At 39.6% G+C, this 23,676-nt stretch overlaps 1 protein-coding gene across 2 annotated transcripts in view; it reads left to right on the forward strand.

The window, feature by feature from the left end:
- kcnq1.1 (potassium voltage-gated channel, KQT-like subfamily, member 1.1) overlaps positions 1-23,676 on the forward strand; it is a 37,532-nt gene that overhangs the window by 9,281 nt on the left and 4,575 nt on the right. The window contains exons 3-15 of one of the 2 annotated variants that reach the window (XM_026267944.1): positions 3,051-3,177; positions 3,264-3,342; positions 3,435-3,531; positions 4,810-4,950; positions 5,088-5,198; positions 5,285-5,380; positions 5,488-5,589; positions 9,304-9,442; positions 9,562-9,588; positions 10,858-10,911; positions 11,002-11,128; positions 22,068-22,143; positions 23,435-23,529. In XM_026267944.1, coding sequence (XP_026123729.1) covers positions 3,051-3,177; positions 3,264-3,342; positions 3,435-3,531; positions 4,810-4,950; positions 5,088-5,198; positions 5,285-5,380; positions 5,488-5,589; positions 9,304-9,442; positions 9,562-9,588; positions 10,858-10,911; positions 11,002-11,128; positions 22,068-22,143; positions 23,435-23,529 — 1,271 coding nt within the window. The remainder of the gene's footprint in view (positions 1-3,050; positions 3,178-3,263; positions 3,343-3,434; positions 3,532-4,809; positions 4,951-5,087; positions 5,199-5,284; positions 5,381-5,487; positions 5,590-9,303; positions 9,443-9,561; positions 9,589-10,857; positions 10,912-11,001; positions 11,129-22,067; positions 22,144-23,434; positions 23,530-23,676) is intronic. The other variant, XM_026267945.1, reaches the window with a different exon arrangement.

The raw sequence follows: 23,676 nt of genomic DNA on the forward strand, positions 1-23,676 counted from the left end.
TACAACCACACACATGCCACTGACACTTACTAACTGACGAAAAAAACACTATTGTGTGTCTCATTCTTCTGGAGGTTGATCATTACCTGTGTAACTGCGGTAGGTGGCAATATTCACACAGGACGTTACGCCACACACAGGTGCTGGAAGTCACGCAGAACACTACACTGTCCTGACACCACGCGCCTTGCGAAATCCCACACCCTAGGGTTGTGATCTCACATGCTTCCCATATGAAGCGTCATAGCTGTCATCAGACTTCCTCCATATGCTAAGTGTGATAACACATCATCAAGCTCTGTCTCGAGGTGTTGTGAGCACAGTAGTCCTGCCACGAGGTGCTGCTAACCCCTTTTCCAGGCAATTATCAGCTACAGATAGAACCCTTCCTTAATTGGACAGAACACAGATGTCTGTCTTTGTCAGTGAGGGCCTTGTGTTAACCGAGGCCCCCCATGAAAGGCTAATAAAACTGTAAATGAACAAAAGCCTATAATGATGAAATGTTTCCTATTTAAAATCACCATGAATGTGCAATAAGCATTTATTGCTGTATTTGAGCAATTTGCGGTAATGTTTTAACCCTGGGTCAAAGGAGCTTTTATGCTTTTTGTGATTCATTCAACTCATAGAATATAAACATTATCCAGTGCATTTCAGCTTTCCAAAAGATGTTCCACAGAGAATAGGCATGAGGTGTGATTATTTGCCTAAAGTGATATTCACTCTTACGAAGTGAAAGGACTTCCTACCCCCTGGAGTTTGTAAATATTCATTTCTAATGCCGGTGTTGTTTGAGGTGTTAGGACAAATCACCTTTATCTCATGTACACTGATAAGTCACGGCCTCCAGTCAGTTACCCTCCCCAAACACAGTAGCAGATGCCTTTCTGTTGTGTGCGACAGGATGTAAAGAAGAATACAGATAAATCTGTGGATCTTCTCAAACAACATTTTAACGTGTGACTTTCCAGTCAGAGGAGTTAAAGTGAAATATTTCACCCACAATTGAAAATTGTGTCATCATTTACTCACACTCATACTGTTCCAGACCTGTCTGACTTTGAGTTCTTTTGAGGAACATAAAAGTTCTTCTGTCACACGTTTTTTCTGTGGAAGAAATAAAGTCATACAGATCTGAAATGGCAAGAGGGTTAGTAAATGATAGCACAATTAAATTTTTTTGGTTGAACTCTCCCAATAAAAGTTCATTAATTCCAAAAGTCTACAAAGTGCCACATACCAGTAGTTTATTTACTTTGTGTCTTTCTTTTCAAGAGTGTGAAGGGTTACTCAATGCCACCCAGGTATTATTTATGATCAGACTTCAAGTGTTTACTTTGGCTAGAGCATGAAAGACCAGAGCAGAAGTCACTCAATGCCAAGTCACGAGCTCATATTAAGTCCATTTTTAATATTTAATGTAATCTTATAAGATTGAGGACAAGGGTCAGCTGCCCTTGCTGTTATTACAGTGAACCCTTCCTCTGCTCACCCTGGCGACCGCATTACAGCTGCGTTTTGGATGGGATACTCATTGTCATGGTAACTGAGAGAGGCCCTTGCAACTGGGGTCCTGTTTCCTCTCACCCTACACCAACCACCCCACCCCCACCCCCCACCTGATCCCATGGCCTCTGTCGCCCACTGGCCATCCACCCAGACCTTTCGAATGCCAGCTGGTCAGTGTGATCACAGGCCTAGATTTAATTAGATAGCAAGTAACAGCGGCATGGAGTGGGAACTACTAATCGGACATCTAATTAGAGAGTAAGAAAAGACTGAAACATTTCAAAAATTAGAACTTTAAAACATAAGCGCTATAATTTTAGCTATTGGCAGTTTTCAGTTTGTTCTATAAATAAATAGAATAAATAAATATTGAGGAGTGGGAAATGATTATTATGCTCCTAAAAAAGTATAACTTGCATTTGACTTGATAAACAGTGAGTTGGCCTACTTTCAGTCGAGTTGCTTGCAGTCGCTCTCCTCTGCTGTGACCTCAGCTGCTTCAACTCACTTTTCTGCTACTGTGCGTTGTTTCACACTTCATGTTCTGTCTGTTCCCACAGGCTAGGGCTGTGCCTGCAATTTCATTTCATTTTTGGAGGAGCTTTAGACAGGCTAGGCAAGCGAACCCTCGGCTTTGTGCCAGCAGCCATCCCTAGGCAGCTGACCAAGCTCCTTCTTAGCCTCTTCTCAGACCCGGATCCAGCTCTCCAGACTGCTTATGTGACAGAGGGCTTCACGGCCAGCCTCATAACTCATACGTGTCTGGTTCCTCGCAGCTCTCAAAGGGCCTGCGCTCAGCAGACTCTCAGCCTTCCTTTGTTTTCTCTTCTTTAAGAAGGAGACAAGAGCAACTGCTGTTGTTGGCCATGACCATGAACCAGCCGTCCTGTGTTTTCACACAGCCCTGTGTCAGTCTTAATATGCCTCTGTTAAACGCATCCCATGTATATTAGTACTATATGCTTTATGAATTGCAAACTAAGTTCCAAATGATGCGTGACCAAATTATCTATTCAGCTATTATCTTTTATCCCGTACAAACAACAAATGCGATTAATTCAATGGATTCTTTGTCTGTTGAGCTGATGTTATATCTCGGTCATAGGATTTCAGCATTGAGTTGCAATAGGTTCACAGCACACAGTGGAGGATTTTGTTCTGGACATACCTCATAAATATTTAAAAAATACTATTCCTCATGAGGAATATCTAGATCGCCAAAGAGCTCTACAATGACAGCCATTCACATTTTCCTCATAATAAAGCTGTTTTGTTAAACCCATTCTCAAAGCAGAAATCTCATTGCTCAGATAAATTACCTCCCTGTACTTACAGAGTTATATTGCAGCACAGCATTTTACATTGTCATTGTCGAATCACTTAGCTCTTTATACTTACATAGTTATGTTCTATAGTAAATCTCACATTAGGTCTCAGTTACAATCATTTATCATCGTCATGAGTGCATAATATCATTAATATATGCATTCAGTGCTCTTTTGTGTAAGCATAGTGTGTCTGTCTCTTTCATTCTGCAGGAATTAGTACTGGTAGTGTTCTTTGGTGTGGAGTATGTGGTACGTCTGTGGTCAGCTGGATGTCGGAGTAAATATGTGGGAATTCTGGGCAGGCTTCGCTTTGCCCGAAAGCCCATTTCTGTTATTGGTGAGTATGTAAATTCATTTTCAAGATGGCCTGTTGAGTTTTCTAGTTGTTGTTATCAACCCGTCCATTTGTTTTTATTGCTCTAGACCTGATTGTGGTAGTGGCCTCCATTGTTGTATTGGCATTTGGCTCTAAAGGTCAGGTTTTTGCCACCTCTACTGTCAGGTAAGGTTAATATTATAATAGCAAGTCCAGGGTCTTGTCCCATGTGACACAGGATTAATGAGAGTCAGACTCTTTTGCATTGTTGTTTAAAGAGGAGTCCGCTTTCTTCAAATCCTGCGAATGCTGCATGTGGACCGACAGGGAGGAACCTGGCGGCTGCTTGGATCAGTAGTCTTCATTCATCGGCAGGTGAAGCAATTATTTTGTTTTGTTTCGTTTTTCACATTCCTGGGTTTGGAATGGTGTGAAAGGTTCTTCACAGAACCATAGATGTCAGTTTAAGAATGTTTTATGTCATTAACTTCTGTAGAGGTACTCTGTAGACCAAAGCTCATTTTCTTCAACAGCAAAGGAAAAATATAAAAATAAAATCCAATTGTCAATGGTTTTTCAAAGAGAGGAATATAGGGACATGCAGTATGGTCAGAAGAAAAAAAGATCATAAATGTACAGTTATCCCCTCACAGAAGTGTTTTATGAGTATTCTTTAACATTTATTATGATCAGTGTTATACATAAAATAATAAAAAAAAAATAAAAAAAAAATAATAATAATAATAATAATATAAAAGAACTATATTCAATTCACAGTGTTCATTCTCATGGAAATGTGCATTCCTAGTCCATAAAAAGGATACATTACCCTGAGGAGTTGTCCATTAATATGCCAGTGTTTTAGGAATTAGTTAAATGTTATGCTCTTAAAATGAAAACCAGCTGGAGATTATCTGGGTTAAATATTCATTTTAATGATCTTCATTTGAACGGTCCTAATACTGATTCATAAAATCCTGTTTACTCTGTATCAATTATCAGTAGCTGCTTGAAAATATAGTTTTTAAAGAATTTGTCCCTTGTAGATGTAACAGCATTCTGTTGATGTTGTTGTTAATGATTTAAATTAATATTTTCATAAAGTACCAAATTCAGTATTAGTGTTTCCTGCACCACTTCTCAACAGCAGTGGGACTCTTTAATGAATCATATTTTACTGTCAGTGTAAGTTTGCAGTCTGAATGATATGAATGTGATACATTAAAGACAGTGTACCACTAAACAATGCCAATGAACATCTTTCTATTGAGTTGTCCTTGCAGGATCTGCCTAAAAACAAACATATGGGCTACTACGCAATGAGTGTATTGTATTGTAACAAATTTGCTATTTTAGGTAATTATTTACTGTATTTTTTAGTGAATAAAAATATAAGTGAAGGCAGAATCTGGAAACAAATGACTCTCTTAGCTGATACTTTTAATAAATAATTCAGAATGAATATGCAGGAAACATTACCCTCTATACTCAAATTTACAGCATTAGCAAAGATGGCATTTTATAATGAAAGTGTTACACACCCAAATAATTTGGAATCAAGTTGAATCTCCACCCATCACTAAAGCTGCAAAATATAATTGAAGAATTGTTAGTTTTAACATTGTAGAGGGTAACAGTGTTTCCTCTTTCTAGGAACTGATCACAACTCTTTATATCGGATTCCTTGGGCTCATCTTCTCTTCCTACTTCGTGTATCTGGCAGAGAAGGATGCAGTGGATGATAGTGGTTTCACACAGTTTAGCAGTTATGCAGATGCTCTGTGGTGGGGTGTGGTAGGTAGATCCCCACCCATACCTTTCACAGACACAATGGCTATTACATGGATAATACATCAGGCATACATCAATGAACTGGATCATGTTGAGTAATGGGCGTTGCATGTCAATGTCTTTTCTGTACATATGCTCAGGTGACAGTAACCACTATTGGCTACGGAGACAAGGTCCCCCAGACTTGGATAGGGAAGACCATTGCATCATGTTTCTCTGTCTTTGCCATCTCCTTTTTTGCCCTCCCTGCTGTAAGTTACAGAGAATTAATAGCCAGAACAATTGTTCCTCGCACAGCAGGCCAGTGTACAAGAAGAATGATCGTATTTCTCCACAGGGAATCCTAGGCTCCGGTTTTGCTCTGAAGGTGCAGCAGAAACAGAGACAAAAACATTTCAACAGGCAAATTCCCGCAGCTGCATGTCTGATACAGGTGTGCCTTACTGTTGCATATAGGTGTAATATTGCTTATTATTTGTCAGTCATGAGGATGGCCAGACTTTCCAGAGTCGATCTGTTTCTTCTATTCTCATGCTGAAGGCATCCTGGAGGTGTTTTGCCTTAGAGAACCGTGATTCTGCCACCTATAAGTTATTTGTGAAAAGGAACATGAGAAGCTCAGTGTCCAGCCCTAAATTAAAGGTAGGCTACCTACCTGCTTCAGCATGCATGCACAGATCGAGCAGACTACAGCAATTTACAAACACAAAACTTTGCATGTTGTGTGAGAAGAGCAGTAGTTACTCTTGTTTTTCTAATTAGTATTATAGTATAATTTATATAAATAAAAAATACAGTGACCCTGGAGCACAAAACCAGTCATAAGTAGCACAGGTATATTTGTTGCAATAGCCAACAATACTTTGTATGGGTCAAAACTAAAAAATTTTATTTTATGCCAGAAATCATTAGGACAGTGGTTCCCAACCTTTTTCAACTCGCGGCCCACACAACCAAACACATATGTTTGCGCGGCCCACTTCAAAAAAATTAACTGACCCCGCTATTGTTGGGTTAATAACTTAGTACTCCGAAGCTAGATTTTAAACTGTATTTATTGAATAAACTAGGGCTGTGCGATATGGACAAACAAACAACAACAAAAAAACTATCGCGATTTTTTTTATCAATTTTGCAATTGTGACACACATCGATATGCTTTTACAGTCATAAATGCATTCAGGATTAATTTGAAACATATTTCCAAAAGAAAACCAATCAGAGCTTTATCAAAAAGTCATCTCTAGAACAGACATAAGTCAAAATTATCACTATAGTGAAGATGTAAAAAAATGTATAGACATGTGGCAAAAAAAAAAATCCTGTATACAGGGACTTTTTTTTATTTTTTGCCATGCATTCTTCATAGAGCTCATTAATTGTAGCGGTGCCTCAGGTGTTTGCAGTGTATGCGGTCAGCAGTGAGAGCGCATAAATATAACGCGAAAGCACATTAAAATAATGCACAAGTGCGAATCTATCTGTTCGCAGCAGATTTCCTTTGCTCTGTCACAAAACCAGTCGTGCTTGCTCAGATACACACTGCTTTGCGAGGAGAGAGTGTGCACACTTAAAACGTGTCTCCTCTCACTTAAACTGCATCCTGTTCACTAACAAATTCACTCTATGCTCATGTGTTAGACATGAATTATCGCACGTTTTTATTTCTATCCTTTTACCGCAGTGAGAGCGCTCTGATCCGTCAACACTGGCTCAGAAAAAAAAGGCGCATCACAGACAGTGTGTGAACCTGGAGTTAGGCATATGCCCAGTCTCTGTTCTCGCGCTAGGCACAATGCATTCTGATGGGATCGGATACGGGAGGTCAGGGAAAATTGTGGTATAAAGCGATTTAGAAATCGCGCACGCTCAAATCGTGATTTTAGGACGTTTTCTTTTAATCGCACAGCCCTAGAATGGACTGGAAATGAACAGAAAATAATTGGCGGCCCACCTGCAATAGTGGGCCGCGGACCACAGGTTGAAAACCACTGCATTAGGATATTAAGTAAACATCGTTCCATGAAGATATTTGTAAATTTCCTACTGTAAATATATAAAACCTAAATTTTTGATTAGTAATATGCATTAAGTGCAACTTTAAAGATGATTTTATTCATATTTTGATTTATTTATTTATTTATTGCACCCTCAGATTTCAGATTTTCAAATCTCAGCCACATATTGTCCTATCCACAGACCATATATCACTGGAAAACTTATTTATTCAGAAATATACAGATGCTGGTTAATTAGAATATCATCAAAAAGTTTATTTGTTTCACTTATTCCACTCAAAAAGTGAAACTTGTATATTATATTCATTCATTACGCACAGACTAATATATTTAAAATGTTAAGTTCTTTTAATTTTGATTATTATAACTGGCAACTAAGGAATATCTCAAATTCAGTATCTCAGAAAATTAGAACATTGTGAAAAGGTTCAATACTGAAGACACCTGGTGCCACACTCTGATCAGCTAGTTAACTCAAAACACCTGCAAAGGCCTTTAAACGGTCTCTCAGTCTAGTTCTGTAGGCTACACAATCACGGGGAAGACTGCTGACTTGACAGTTGTCCAAAAGACGACCATTGACACCTTGCACAAGGAGGGCAAGACACAAAAGGTCATTGGAAAAGAGGCTGGCTGTTCACAGAGCTCTGTGTCCAAGCACATTAATAGAGAGGGGGAAAGGAAAAGGGAAGGAAAAGATGTGGTAGAAAAAAAGTGTACAAGCAATAGGGATAACCGCACCCAGGAGAGGACTGTGAAACAAAACCCATTCAAAAATGTGGGGGAGATTCACAAAGAGTGGACTGCAGCTGGAGTCAGTGCTTCAAGAACCACTACACACAGACATATGCAAAACATGGGTTTCAGCTGTCGCATTCCTTGTGTCAAGCCACTCTTGATCAACAGACAACGTCAGAAGTGTCTCACTTCAAAAAGGACTGGACTGTTGCTGAGTTGTCCAAAGTTATGTTCTCTGATGAAATTAAATTTAGCATTTTCTTTGGAAATCAGGGTCCCAGAGTCTGGAGGAAGAGAGGAGAGGCACACAATCCACATTGCTTGAGGTCCAGTTTAAAGTTTCCACAGTCAGTGATGGTTGGGGGTGCCATGTCATCTGCTGGTGTTGGTCCACTGTGTTTTCTGAGGTCGAAGGTCAACACAGCCATATACCAGGAAGTTTTAGAGCACTTCATGCTTCCTGCTGCTGACCAACTTGGAGATGCAGATTTAATTATCCAACAGGACTTGGCACTTGCACACAGTGCCAAAGCTACCAGTCCCTGGTTTAAGGACCATGGTATCCCTGTCCTTAATTGGCCAGCAAACTCGCCTGATATTTTGTGAAGAGGAAGATGCGATATGCCAGACCCAAGAATGCAGAAGAGCTGAAGGCCACTATTGGCAACATTGGTGCAGTAATTGGTGCAGTAATTCAGGCAAAAGGAGCCCCAACTAAGTATGGAGTGCTGTACATGCTCATACTTTTCATGTTCATACTTGTCAGTTGGCCAAGATTTCTAAAAATCCTTTCTTTGTATTGGTCTTAAGTAATATTCTAATTTTCTAAGATACTGAATTCTGGATTTTTCTTAGTTTTCAGTTATAATCATCAAAATTAAAAGAAATAAACATTTGAAATATATCAGTCTGTGTGTAATGAATAAATATAATATACAAGTTTAACTTTTTGAATGGAATTAATGAAATAAATCATCTTTTTGATGACATTCTAATTATATGACCAGCACCTGTATATATATATATACACACACACACACACACACACACACACACACACACACACACACACACACACACACACACACACACACAGGTGCTGGTCATATTTGCTTAGCACATAGGTGCCTCATTTGCTGATGTTTTTTTCAATTTGCATGTGTTTTCTTATGTTGCAGTGTGTTGCAGTGTGTTATATATATATATATATATATATATATATATATATATATATATATATATATATATAATAGCCTTATGACTGGTTTTGTGGTCCAGGGTCAAATTTATTAATCTTTGGAATTGGCTTTATTTTTTATTTTTATTTTTGTTTTCATTTTAGTTTATTTTAGTATTTTTGTTAAGAAATATTAGCTATAATTTATTGGGTTTTTTTGTTTGTTTTTTTAACCATTTTAATACTTCAACTTCAACTGTGTGTGTTTAACTATGCTTGTGAGAGCCAGATATGTGATGAAATAATTATAAAATAGTCTATGTCTGGTTTTAAACCTGAGTACCAGCAAAGAATAAGTAGTACCTCTAAAGTTCTTAGATTAAAAAAAAAAAAAAAATCTTTGACATTTTTTTCTTTGGCCAGGTGAAGATGAGGAAGAAAATGAAGAGCAATGACAGGGATGATGGACTGAGTTCTCCCACCATACCTTCCATAACGTATGACTCTTTAGATGATGGGAAGGATGGTGGACCAGATACAGTGTGCAGTATACAACAGTCAGGTATTGCCAGCAATTAAGATACTGCTATCCATTTCTCTCGCTCTTTTGTTTTTTACCTTTCATGCTCTTGAAGCATCTCTCCTTCTGATATCCTTGATTTCCCCTCTCCATTCTCACAGAAGGGGCTAACACACACAGAAGATGTGGTGAGCTCCAGTTAGTGTCTATGTGTCTGTATTCACTTGATAACTACCATTCCTTCTATGGCTGTTTTTATTTCTTTTTTTTTCCACAGACAAATACAGTGAGGAAAATATGTATTTGATCTCCTTCTATTTTTTTTTTTTTTTTTTTTTTTTAAGTTTGCCCAATTACAAAGAAACTAAGGGTCTGTCATTTTTATGGTAGGTTTATTTTAATGGATAGAGACAGAATACCAAAAATACCAGCCAAAAAATCCAGAAAAAAAAAATATATAATTGTTAGAGATTTATTTGCATTTCAGTGAGTGAAATAAGTATTTGATCCCCTACCAACCAGCAAGAATTCTGGCTCCCACAGATTGGTTATGTGCCCATGTGAAACACAGATTAGTCCTGCCACTTTAAGAAGTTATTCCTGATGTCAGCTCATTAGTTGTATAAGACATCTGTCCACACAATCTGTATCTTCCATTCCAACCATTTCCACCATCATGGACAATACCAAAGAGCTGTCAAAGGATGTCAGAGACAAGGTTGTAAATCTGCACAAGGCTTGAATGGGCTACAATACATCAGCAAGAAGCTTGGTGTGAAGAAGCCAACTGTAGGTGCTAAGGGTACGGGACAGCTTAAGTGCATTGAGGTGCAAATGGATTGGGCCATGCACAGTAAAATCTTGGACGATAACCTCCTTCCCTCAGCCTGAACACTGAAGATGGGTTATGGATGGGTCCAGCATGACAATGACCCAAAACATACCTCCAAGGCAACAAAGGAGTTGCTCAAGAAGAAGCACATTAAGGTCAGGAGGGGCCTAGCCAGTCTCCAGACCTCAGTCCTATATAAAATTTGTGTAGGGAGCTGAAACATAGAGTCACCAAACGACAGCCAAGACACCTTGAGGGTTTAGAGATGATCTGTAAAGAGAAGTGGACCAAAATCCCTCCTGAGATGTGTGCAAACCTTTTGACCAACTACAAAAAAATGTCTTAACTCTGTGCTTGCCAACAAGGGTTTCTGTACCAAGTTCTAAGTCATGTTTTGCTTGGGGATCAAATTTAATTCAAATTGGTGGTATTCTGTCTCTGTCCGTTTAAAATAACCCTACCATAACAATGACAGATCCTTCATTTCTTTGTAAGTGGGCAAACTTACAAAATCAGCAGGGGATCAAATAAATATTTTCCCCACATGCCATTTTTTGTAGGTAAAGCTTCATATCCATGTTCATACCATTTTTAAAAGCATTGAGCTTGATCTCTCTCCTCACAGAGCGGGTGCCATCCTGGAACTCTCTATCCTCTTTCCAGTTCTCTACACCACCAGGTGGGTATCAAAACTTTATTGGCTTGTTGAAATGGAGAAATGCAAAGACATCTCAGTCTGAAATGATGTGTGTGTTTTGTGTGTCTTTAGGGAGAAAGCCTGGGATTTTGGAAGTGCAGCCTCGGCCCACGCTCCAGAGGAGCAGCAGCATTGCAGATGATATGGAATCCGAGCTGGAACGAGAGATATCGCTCGTTCCAGTCACCCATGTGTCTCAGTGAGTAAAAACGTACCATTTTTAGCATAATTTAAACCGAGTCCATTTGCCAAACCGTAGACAGCAGAGAGTCAATTATTCAAGTTTCAGAAAGTTTCGCTACTTACAACATTTCAGAACTCTCCTGGATGGCATGTCATGCAATATCTAGAGGATAGGCAATTAAAAAAGCGTTAGCTTGATGGTGTCAGAGTTAGCACACCCCTGCAGTCCACACTCACAATATTGCCTCTGTAAATGCAAATGGGGTCTAATCATCCTGCTAATCTCTGCAGTCACTGGATTCTCAGCTCAAATCTTTTAACACATCTGCGCCATCTCTGCTGGAACACATCTCAGCTTTCCAAGCCCACCCACCTCAAGTGAAAACGTGGCTGGGAGAAGTGCACGGTGTATGTTTCTGGGCCCCAAAGCATTCCCATGAAGTGTGGTTATGTTGCAGGCTGTGTTTTGCCTGAGAGGAGGTCATTATCAGAATCTCTTTGGCCCATTAGCTGTTCAGCGTGTGGAACAGCGCAGGGCCTGTGTATAATGCAAACCATTTACTTACACGGGCAATGCAGCAATCCCGTCTCTGAATAATCTAATGAACCATGTCTCTGTTGGGGGTATACAGCCCATTAGATTATCCAGAGAGCCCCTTTCCATTTGCGATGGGATCCTCCACTCTAGAGTGTCTAACCTTAGGGCCTCTATTACCTGATTATAGAAAATACAAAGATGTTCAGGGTTTTTTCCATTTATTTTGAGAAACCACAAGAGGGCAGTGGAGTTTTGTAGCCCATAGCCTTCTATGGCACTTCAAAGCATGAGTTTCTCTGAGTGTACAGTGGCAAAATCATACTATTGCTGGTTTAAATGTGTATTATATCATACAGGGTGGCGTGGGAAGAAACTGAGGGAAAAAATCAGGGTGCTATTGTAGTCCAAGATTGGTTTTCAATCTTTGCACATTCTTGCATATTTACATTGACCTTGATGGAGCTGAAGCGGTAGCTGAAGTAGCTAGAATATTAAACTCAGACTCAGAATTGATACAATTACATGTTGCTTATACGCTGAGATTAATGTAATCATCTGGAAAAATGTAGGTGGATTCCACCAAAGCAACTTAAAAGAGATTTGAATTTTAATTAGGTCGGTATCATAAGTAGGATTCCTTTCTAAATCCACATTCTTAAGAGACATATTGCATCTCCTCTACAAAGGAGCCTTGTCACTACACGCTTTCATTTGATCTTTGAAGTTTAATGAGCTTTCATTCGCCTTCACACTGAGATGCAATGGCAACAGCTGGCTGTTCTCTCCCTCCCTCTCTCTCTTTCTTCTCCTGCTCAATGTGGGTGTGAGTACATGTTTATTTGTTTATGTCCAGCAGAGCAGGGTGGGGATTCAAACAGACCAGAACCATGATGTCTCTTCTCCTCTCTGCTCATCTTTTCTCCTCTTACTCAATCTCTTCTCCTCTTCGCTCCTGTCTGCTTCTCTCCTCTCCTCTCCCTAAGGACATTTGTCCTGCTCCTACCTTTGACCCAGGCTGTTAACTCTAGAGGTGGGAGAGGCACAAAAGCCTCCTCGTGCCTGCAGCTGAAACAGTTGGGCTGCGTTGGGGGTGGGGAAAGAACAATGCCACAGAAACATCTCTCTGAGACCGCCGCGCTCTTTAAACACACACTGATACACACTCTTACTACTAAATATTACATTTAGGATTGGTTGTGGCACAGTAAGGTGTGGTAACTAATGAATTTGTGATTTGAAGACTCTTAAAGTGTTCTGAATGTAGAAAGTAGTCATAGATGGGTTTTTTTTTTTTTTTTTCAAATACAAAGGTGTCTTTCGCAGCTGCCTGGATCAAAGAAAATAAACTCCTGTCCAGAGCGACACCGGTATAAAGATGAAATCAAAGCAAACGCAGGTGTGTCTGAAAGTGCCCATTTGTACTCGCACGTATCTGCTGTTGCAGTCTTGTAGGGCTGTGGTGTGAGGTTTACCAAAGGAGACCTGAGCTGAAAAGATTGATTTATTCTCAGTAAACAGAGAAGGACTTCTAGTGGCGGAGGCCAAGCCTGGCCGTCTACACTGGTGCAGAGACAAAGAGCCATTGTCTGCGGCTCTACACACGCCAACAATAGCCTGATTGACAAGCGGTCCTAGTCGTAATGGGCTTCTGAGCTAAATAGTGCAACAGTGACTTTTGTTGGAAACACTCTTGTCTTCCAGAGCAATAATCTTCATGCTGGTCATTTTACAGAAATGCTATATGTGACTGCATTATATACAAATTTTCCTTAGAGCTGAACATACTACTAAGCTATTTATTTTTGAGTATCACCATGTTCATGATGGTATTTTTGATTCAGCAGTTAAATATATGAAATATTTCCCACACACAGACTCGGGGTTTGCCTGTTAGAACCGAGTCTAGTGTGTGTGATGAGAGTATGCCTGTGTGATTTGGAGTGTGAGGCGTGCTGAATGGGACAGAAACATTGGCTCACTAATGCCTCTTCAGCGCGGCTTGCCAGCACAAGTTTCTTTATCTTGCCCGTCATGGCCCCTTTTCTTCCCCCCTTAACAGTAATTGTGTTTCGTTACAGTGTGTTAGAGCTAACGAGGGACATGGAGCGAGAGTCAGCCAAGCAGTGAAAGGCAGACAGAGAGAGAGGGAGAGTTGCACAGCAAGAAAGAACACATCCCAGATGATTCTCTCATTTGCTGTCAGACCAAAAGCCCAGCAAGGCTCTCTGTAGAAGTTTGTAACAGAACACTGCACATGGTGAACTTGACAACTAATCTGAAAAATTCCTGTTAGCAGCAGTTGACAGCTTTTTTTTTTGGGACATTATGGATAGCTGATGCAAAAATTCTGTCATCATTTACTCATTCTCCTAGTGTTCTAAACCTGACCTGTCTCCTGCAAGACGAATCCAAGACAATATTAAAGAAATGGCTTAAACTCATTGCACCTTACTGCATCCTGCTGACTTCAATAAATAAATAAAATAAAATAAAATAATTATTATTTTTAAATGCTTTCTCTTCACTATTTCTTATATCCTAAACTTGTACTGTTTTGGACAGTGTTTGAAACTTGTATTGCTTGCATCAGTAATTGCCTAATGAATAATTCTTTGCGCTACTTTGGATAAAGGTGTCTTCTAAATGAACAAATGCAAGAATATATTTCAAAAACAATTCTTAATTTTATATTTATATAAATATATAAATATATAAATATATATATATATATATATATATATATATATATATATATATATATATATATATATATATATATATATATATATGGTAACACTTTAGTATAGGGTCCAATTCACACCAATAACTAATTGCTTATTAGCATGTCTATTATTTACATATTGGCTGTTTATTAGTGCTTATAAAGTACATATAATGCATGACATCCATAATCCTACATAATACCCTAAACTTAACAATTACATTATAAACTATTGATAAGCAGCAAATAAGGAGTTAATTGAGGCAATAGTCATAGTTAATGGTTAGTTAATAGTGAGAATTGGACCCTAAAATAAAGTGTGACCAATATGATTTAAAATACTATTATGTTCTGCAAAAGAATAAAAGTTATACAGGTTTGGAATGACGAAAAATGACAGTAAATGATGACAAAATTTCTGGTTTTGCATCAACATTGTAAAATTCACACAATACATTTGCCTCCATAACAATACATTTAACAACTCTGAGCACTAATATTTCCGTTTCACTTTGTGAAAATAATATCAATGTGCCATATCGGGTTTCTTTCAGACGGCCCGGCAAAGTTAGTGACTTTGTTAGCTGGCAACACGATATGACAAAAGGCTCGGAGGCCCCTGGTGATGTATAAGGACATGCGTTGAAATGAACGCTGTCATTTTCTTTGCTGCTGTAATGTTTAGGATCATATGAGGCCACAAGTTTAGGACATAAGCCATTTAGTCATGGTGTATAGTAGCGGAGGACTCAATGTCAAAGTGAATGCTGCTTCGCTGTGTGTCACTCCTCATAAGGACATTTAATACTCTCCATATTCGCCTGCCGCTTTGATGCTCGGGATGAAAGAGATCTTTGCTTGGCTGAAGCCAGAGGAACCCCTGCTGAGTGTGTGTGCGAGCATCTTGCTCCCGCACGCCTTTGTGCGCACATATGTGTGTGTGTGATGGCTTCTTACCAGCGGCCCAGACTCCGCCACGGGCTTTTACCCCGGCGTACAACATCCAGCCTCTGGTCAGCTATTATCAGTCATTACTGCCTCAGTGGCCTTATCTCAGCTGACCACTTATTAAAATGTCATTGAGGTATTTGAGCTTGAGGGGGAAGACAGAGCTGATATTTGGGATAATGCCCTGTACCGCGCAGGCGTGCCCTCTTAAACCTTGTGATTCTCAGACGGCAGCTAATCGGAGCACTCTTCCCCTCCTCATCCACAGAGCTATTCTTAGACACACAGGGCCCCCATGAGCATTTTAGTGTCACAGTGCCACGATCCTACAGCCTGTGGTGCACACCGCCACACAAAGGTCTTCATGCTTTGACTCGCTGAGACGAGTCACAAGAGTGCACATGGCTTCAATGGGTGGGGGGGTATTGTAGGAATTGACATGTGTTTATGATTCATCATATGACGTAACAAAACATTAGGGAGGGTTTGAGTATGTGGGTCGCTACTTGGGATGATTGAGTTGTAAATTATATCTAAACTTACAATTGCTGGGGCAAAATTTCTTCCTACAGATTGGCTGCTTTTTAAAATCAAATCAAATAAAAGGAGTATATATAGGCTACTCACACATACCAAAGTTTGAAAACAAGTCTCTTATGCTGACCAGGGCTGCATTTATTTGATCAGAAATACAGTTAAACAGTAATATGAACTATTATTAACATTTAAAATAACTGTTTTCTATTTTAATATTTTTAAAAATGTATAATTTATAATAAGTGATGGTAAAGCTGGATCTTCTGCAGACTTTCGTCCGTTCTTCAGTGTCACATGATCCATCAGAAATCATTCTAATATGCTGATTTGCTGTTCAAGATACATTTCTTATTATTATCAATATGAAAGTGGTTGTTCTGAGTAATATTTTTGTTAAAATGATGATACATTTATTTCAAGATTCTTTAATGAATAGAAAGTTGGGTCACACTTTATTTTAAGGTCCAATTCTAACTATTAACAAACCATTAACTACAAATTTTGCCTTAATAAACTCCTAATTTTCTGCATATAAATAGGCTATAGGGTAGTTGTAGAGTTTAGGTATAGTTTAGGGATGCAGCATATGGTCATGCAGAATATATGCTTTATAAGTCCTAATAAACAGCCAATATTTCAATAATAGGCATGCTAAGTGAGAATCGGTCCCTAAACTAAATCATTACCAGAAGATGAAAAGAACAGCATTTATTTTGTAACAATGTAAAATCTTTACTCTCACTTTTGAATCAATTTAATACATCCTTGCTGAATAAAATAATTTCTTTAATAAGTGGAAAAAAGCTTTTGCCAAAAATGTAAATCTAGTAAAATGTACAACTCTGAAAATGTTTAATAATTATGAAAACATTATACAACAGCTTATGGATCCAGTAGTTAGTGACAATTTATCTCCATAAATCTCTTTCTATGTACATAATTTATGTGCTGGACATAATTTTACCATTATCCTTCTGTAATTTTGCATGCTCTCATTTAGTCATAAATCTGTCTGACTGGGTTTGTCTTTTGCAGTACCACGGAGGTCATGTTGGTGTGAAAGAGAGTGTTTGTGTGTGTGTACATGGATGCTTTCCAGTGATAAGAACAGAGAGAAGCCCGGTGATTGTGATGTTTTCTGTTTATCTGCATTTACTTACACTCAGATTAGCAGAGGAGGTCAAATAACAGGCTCATTTTCCTACCTTACAAACAATCAAATAAAATGCCACTGAATTTCTATCACCTTTGCAGATTCAGTTATTTCTTGCAGTTTATACACAGTAAGATCCTCCTCCTTCCCCTCTGAATTCCTCCTCTCCGTCCCCAAAATTAAATCACTTTAGCACTAATAATCAATGCAAAAGATGTTGCACATGTTGCCCTAAGGAGCGGTTGCTGACCTTGGATAAGGTGTTCTCTCATCCACCCTCCACTAATGAGGGTTAGATGCACAGAAGGGTGTATGTCATTTCCTAAAACAATTGGCCAAGCTGAGATCACCTCCTCAGACCAAATGTTGCTAGATAGATAGATATATATATATATATATATATATATATATATATATATATATATATATATATATATATATATATATATATATATATATATATATATATATATATATCATGACTACCTTTAAAATGCATTATACATAAAGGCTTAAAAATAATGTTTACAGGTTTGAAGCGACATTAACAAGAGATGACAGAATTTTCATTTGTTTAGGTAACTATCCCTTTGATTTTGTCTTGCTTGTTGTGGGATTATTATTTTGTAATAATCACAATGTCAGTACATTAAGGTACATAATGCAGGGTTAATGCTTTCTAGACAAACTTCTTTGCATGTTTCAGTTTCATCTATGGCCCTCCAGTGGATTTGCAGTTTCTTTCACATCTGGCTGCTTTTGTTAAGCAGGCTCAAAAAAGAAAAAAAATATATATATTAGGAAGGGAAGAGAGATTTGCAGTCTGCCTTTGGCAGAAATAAGACCTCATATGATTGTCTCCCTTTCTCTTTCTCTCCCTATCTGTCTGTTTGTCTGTCACTCCATCTTTTTCTTTCTTTCCTTTTTCTGTCCCAGTGGGAGTCTTTCTCCCTTTGCGTACGTCTCCACCAGTGTTCACCATTAGCCAGGCTTTGTGCCAGCACTAGAGGCAGATGGTGACCCTGCTGGGGTCATGAGACCAGCGTTGCTATGCTGGTAACCATGACTGGAGAGAGGAAGTGGCACTGCTTTAGGGACAGATGGGGTGGTTCCCATGTTCTATCTCTTGTGTCCTCCACCCCTCTCTCTCTCTCTCTCTCTCTCTCTCTCTCTGTCATCTTTGCATGTTCCATTGGAATGACAAACACCCAGGGAGGTATGATTCCTGAACTCTGTGCAGATCGCTGGCAGATTCCAACCTGAGCTTATCAATTTAGCTTCTGTAGTTTCAAATAATGTTCCACCAAAACATGATCATCCTTCCATATCTATCTCTGAGATTCATGTCACACTGATCATTATACCATAGATATTTACTGCTCAAGAGTCATTCAGCACTTCACATCATGTAAACCCTTTAAGAAAATGCTGTTCTTTTCAGCTTTCTATTCATTCATTTTTCTTCAGCTGCAAATCAGCACATTAGAAACTACTTTGATGATGTTTTTATTACCTTTCTGGACATGGACAGTATACCGTACACACAGTTTCAATGGAGGGACTGAGAGCTCTCAGACTAAATCTAAAATATCTTAAACTGTGTTCCGAAGATAAATTGAGGTCTTACTGGTTTGGAAGGACATAAGGGTGAGTTGTTAATGACATAATTTTCATTTTTGTGTGAACCAACCCTTTAAGAGAAGATATCGCCACCAGGAAAGCAGTTTTTATAATGAGATGGTGATCTGAGATCTCCTCTATAGGCTTGACAGGAGGCCTACAGAGAGCCTCTAACACCATAGCCAGGTCCCACGTTGGGACACAAGAACGTACCGGAGGTCTCAGCCTCAGCGCACAGTGAAAGAAACGTGTAACTAGGGGGTGTCTGCACACTGACTGGCCACCAAGAGGGGCATGGTAGGCTACAATGGCCGCCACGTAGACGTTCAGGGTGGAATGGGACCACTCTGCGGGGAAGTGGGCCTGCAGGATTTCCCGACCCAGAACTCCGCTTAGACCCACGTTCCTGAGACGGGGGGAGCATGTGAGGCGACGATCTGTTTTTGTGTCTCCCTGTATGAGGAGTTGGTACATGGCGGTAGCTGCCCCCGCCCGGCAGCCTCCGGAACTAGAGAACGAAGAGGGAGGAACTGATGGAATGCCGCCACCTGTTTGCGAGCCTCCTTGTACCTGTTGACAATGGAATTAACGGTGTTGCCGAACAGGCCCGAGGACACAAGCAGGGCATTCATAAGGCAGACCCTATCTTTGTCCCTCATATCTGAAAGAGTCAGCCACAAAAGTCTCCCCGCAGCCACCATAGCTGCCATAGATCGCCCAATGCCACGGGCGGTCTCTTTAGTAGCACGGAGAGAAATCAGGGGGACTTCTGAGTTCCTTGATATCCTCAGATTTTACATGCTCATGCTCAACTAGTTCCTTCAGCAGGTCACTTTGGTATGCCTGTAACACTGTCATGGTGTGCAGACATGCACCAGCCTCACCCACTGCTGAGTACCCCTGGCCCAACAGCGCGGAGGTGGTACGCAGTGGCTTTGAGGGCAATGAAGGATCCTTCAAAGACGATGACGTACCTTGAGACAGTCTTATAGCCGCGCTCACTCATCTCCGTTACATTGCCGTAATGATCAGAAGTGGTAATGAAGAGGTGGGACAAGAAGGGCTTTGCCCATGATTTACACGCCTCGGTGTGCAAATTGGGGGAAAAAGGCAGGCTACAGCGTGGAGGTGGTGGCTTAGTTTGCAGAAAGTGCTTATCCAACTTGCTATTCTGCAGTTCAATCTATCTCTCCGTGGGCCAATCGATGTTCATCTTACAATCTCCAGCAGCTCCTCATACTGGGGTAACTGAGGGGGGTGAATCCTCATCAACGCCTACCACGTCTACCTCCTTGGAGGAAGAGAGGTAAAGCATCGAGCCTTCTCCCTGGCGGGGGGGGGGGGGGGGGGTAGCGTCGGAGCGTGCTTCGGATCCCTGAGAATGGGTACTGGATCTGGCGGGTGAGGAAGAAGATAGGGACTCGCTCATCTCCATTCCTTCCCCCAGATCCAACTGTGACTCTGCATGCTCCGCTCCGAGGCAGACAGCGCACAAACAGCTTGAAATGCTGCCTGCCCTCGCCCAGTTTGTGCTTAGCCTTTTGAGGTGTTTTTGACATGTTTGGAGGGACATAACAACCCTTAATAAGACTCACAAACTAATATGTACAGACACACACAGAGCACTTGCTGAAAGACATGAGGCTAAATGCCGGTTTTGCTGCACATGCTTTAAAACTTTCTGGTCTCTGACATCACCCGCCTAAGATGTCTCGCACATCCATTGGTCTTATTACACACATGATTCACGGTGAAGGTGTTCCCAAAGTGTTCTCCGACACAGCTCAAGTTCCTGAAGAGGAATTCCAAGCTTCAATTTTGTTATACTAGTCTTGTTTATTTTATCATAATTATAATGTATATCTGTTTCCAAGAATATATATTCATGGAAATAGATCATAAACTAAGTTATACTAAATATGCAAAATCGTATCAGTTTTTACATTCTGAAGTTTTCCATTACCTCTTTTCCTCCTCTATTAACAGGGGTTGCATTACCATTTGTATGATAATGCTCAAAGCTATGAAGGCTTGCTATTTAACCACTGGCAAAATAACCCAGAGGGATGCTGCTTGAAGTCTAGAGTAGCACTGCCAAAGAGCAGTAAATTGGCAGTTGCCTGCAGCACGGCATATCCCTCATTTCCCTGTAGCCCGCAGCAAGGGAGAAACCAGAAACTGTCAGCCAGCCATGTCCATTAAGTCAATGAGGCTTGATAGCCTGCAGCCAGTCTTCTGCTAATGCAGTTTAAAGAAACTTGTGTGAGTGCACTCAATCTTTTGTCAGAGTGACATGCAACAGACACGAGCCTTAGCATGCTAACATGATACAGGCACATATCGCATATAGCCGACGTGTAATAGAAAGTGTAGCTCTCATACTTAGGCTTTCTTTGAGCAAATGTCCTGTTCCCCTAGATAACCTTGGGTCTCCTGGGAGTCAGCGCCCTTCCCCCCATCAAATCTCAGTGCTGTGGATTTTGAAACCTTTGAAAAGCAAAGAGAGCCTTGTATTTTCTCTTAGACACTGTGTCCTGGTCGTGACCCTTGTGCTCAATGACCACTTGCAAAGGTCCTGACCACATAAACAGCATCTGGAGTGGCTTTGGGCTGCACCTGAAGGGCCTGCTGGAGGCGGCTGATAGGATTGTTTTGCAAATGGTTTTGAAAATGTGAAAGGTCATTGATTGTGCTTAGTTAGTTAGTGGTGACATAAACAACCATAATGTCAGATGCCACAATTATGACCACAAAAAAAAAATGCAGTTTTCATTTCCTAAAACTGTAAAATTCTTCAATAATCTTAAGACTTAAAGGGAAGTTAAAATTCTGTCATTAATTACTCACCCTAGTTCCAAACCCATAAGACCTTCGTTCATGATCAGAACACATATTAAGATATCTTTGATGAAATCTGAGAACTTTCTGATACTGCAATGACAACATTGGAACTGCCGTGTTTAAGGCCCAGAAAGATAGAAAGGACATTGTCAAAATATGACGTCACTAGTTCAAGCTTTCAACAATTCAACAATTTCTTCTCTTCGGTGTCAGTCTTCAATATGTTTTCAGGAGAATAGATGCACCAAAGTTTAACAGGTTTGGAATGACAGGAGTAATGGAACTTACAGAAGTAATTAATGAAATAATTGTAATTTTTAAGTGATCTATCACTCGATCGAGTGAACAAAATAGTAAATTGAGGGAACGCAATAGTAATCGTGTGCACGTTTTAGTACATTGAGGGAATTAATTAGTAAATCGTGCACACAATTTAGCCTATTATTTTTTCCTGCATGACATGTGCGGGGATTCGTACTGCACAGTTGAAAAAGAAAGTCATACAATAACACAGTTTTCAATTTGAGTGAACTGTCCCTTTAAAATGGGCTTTAAGTATCTTTTCTCCATACTAATCATGACACATAACCACACAGGTTGCGGGATTCCCACCGAGCTGCCATTCGTGTGATCCAGAGAATGTTCTACTTTGTAGCCAGAAAGAATTTCCAGGTAAGATTTTAATTTTTCTGCTTGCAAAAACAACGAAAATGTAATCAAATTAGCATGATGTTTCGTGAATGTGATGCTATTATGCATATATGATAATAAAGAAACATCAGTGACTTTTAAATTCACGTTTCCAGCAAGTAACATTCCTTAATGAATTTCAATGTAAGCAGTGAATAAGTTGCCTTTTGAAACGTAAAGAAGGAAAGATCTTGAGTTGAGACTCATTTGGTAATAGCAGTCATCTCTCAATCCCCTTATTTTCTCCAAGTCCTTCTCCCCTCCTCTCACACACTCTTGCGACACAGATCACGCACTTTGGAGTGTTTGTCAAATGCTGCTGGCTACATTTGCTGCCTGATGTCATGACGGTGTTTACCCTCCTTTGAATGGATTTAGCTTCTCCTGAAGTGTGTAATTTGTTCCGGAGATGTGTGAACGTTTGGTTATTTCACTGACATTAATCAAACTGAGTTTAAGTTCTGTAGCAAACGTGGAGCTTCACACATTTTCCCTGTGTTAGTCAGGAACTCAAATAAGTTGAAATAGCTATAAGCATCATCACCTGTGCTCGATTATGCCCTGAGAGCAATGATTAAGTGTTTGATCAGCTTGGTGTCAGCAGATAAGAATCGGTTTCCTCAAAGTTGACAATCAAAAGGAAATATTTCCCCTTTGGGCTGGTTTGATTTTGTAGGCTGGTTGTATGAAGTAAAGAGTTCACCCTGATGATGATTTGATTCTTCAGACTTTATTAACCTGAAGTTTCACTCATGGCCAACCATTAGGGCCTTAGGCAAGACCATATCAAGAATTTATGTTTAAAATGTAGAAACGTATAAGGAAGTTGCATTCTCTCAATATGAGTTCAAAGTGTAAGAATGATGCAATAATTCAAAAAATCTTAAAAACATAAAATCTTAATGTACTATAATAATAATTTAAATGTATTTTAAATATAAATATTTAAGTTAAATATAAACATAGGTCCTATGCACATCTTTCCTTTTATATAATACCATTTTTGTTCTTTTATTCAGCAAGGATGCATTCAGTTGCTGGAAAAAAATAAAACTGACACTAAAGGCATCTATAAAGATTTCTGTTTGAAGTGAATACTGAGCATACTATTCAACTTTTCATTAAATAATACTGAAACAAATGTCTGTGTGTATGTATGCGTGTAGTCTTTTTCCAGTAACGTTAACAAAACCCTGGAATAGTACTGTATTTTTCGTAAACATGACTATTTGATTATAATTGAAATATTCTATCATTTTGGCTGTTTTTGCAGCAAGCACGTAAACCATATGATGTGAGGGATGTCATTGAGCAGTATTCACAGGGTCATCTCAACCTCATGGTGCGCATCAAGGAGCTACAGAGAAGGTGGGATGAGGACTTTAACATTTCTAAACATGGATGGCATTTATAATAGCGAAATTAATGACTGTTTCATGACCTTTGGGTAAATAAAGCTGAGAAGTTAAGAGTACATCCATCCTTGTCTCACATTTCATCTGCCATTTCTGTACA

Source organism: Carassius auratus, chromosome 7 (assembly GCF_003368295.1).
Source record: "Carassius auratus strain Wakin chromosome 7, ASM336829v1, whole genome shotgun sequence".
Lineage (NCBI taxonomy): Eukaryota > Metazoa > Chordata > Actinopteri > Cypriniformes > Cyprinidae > Carassius > Carassius auratus.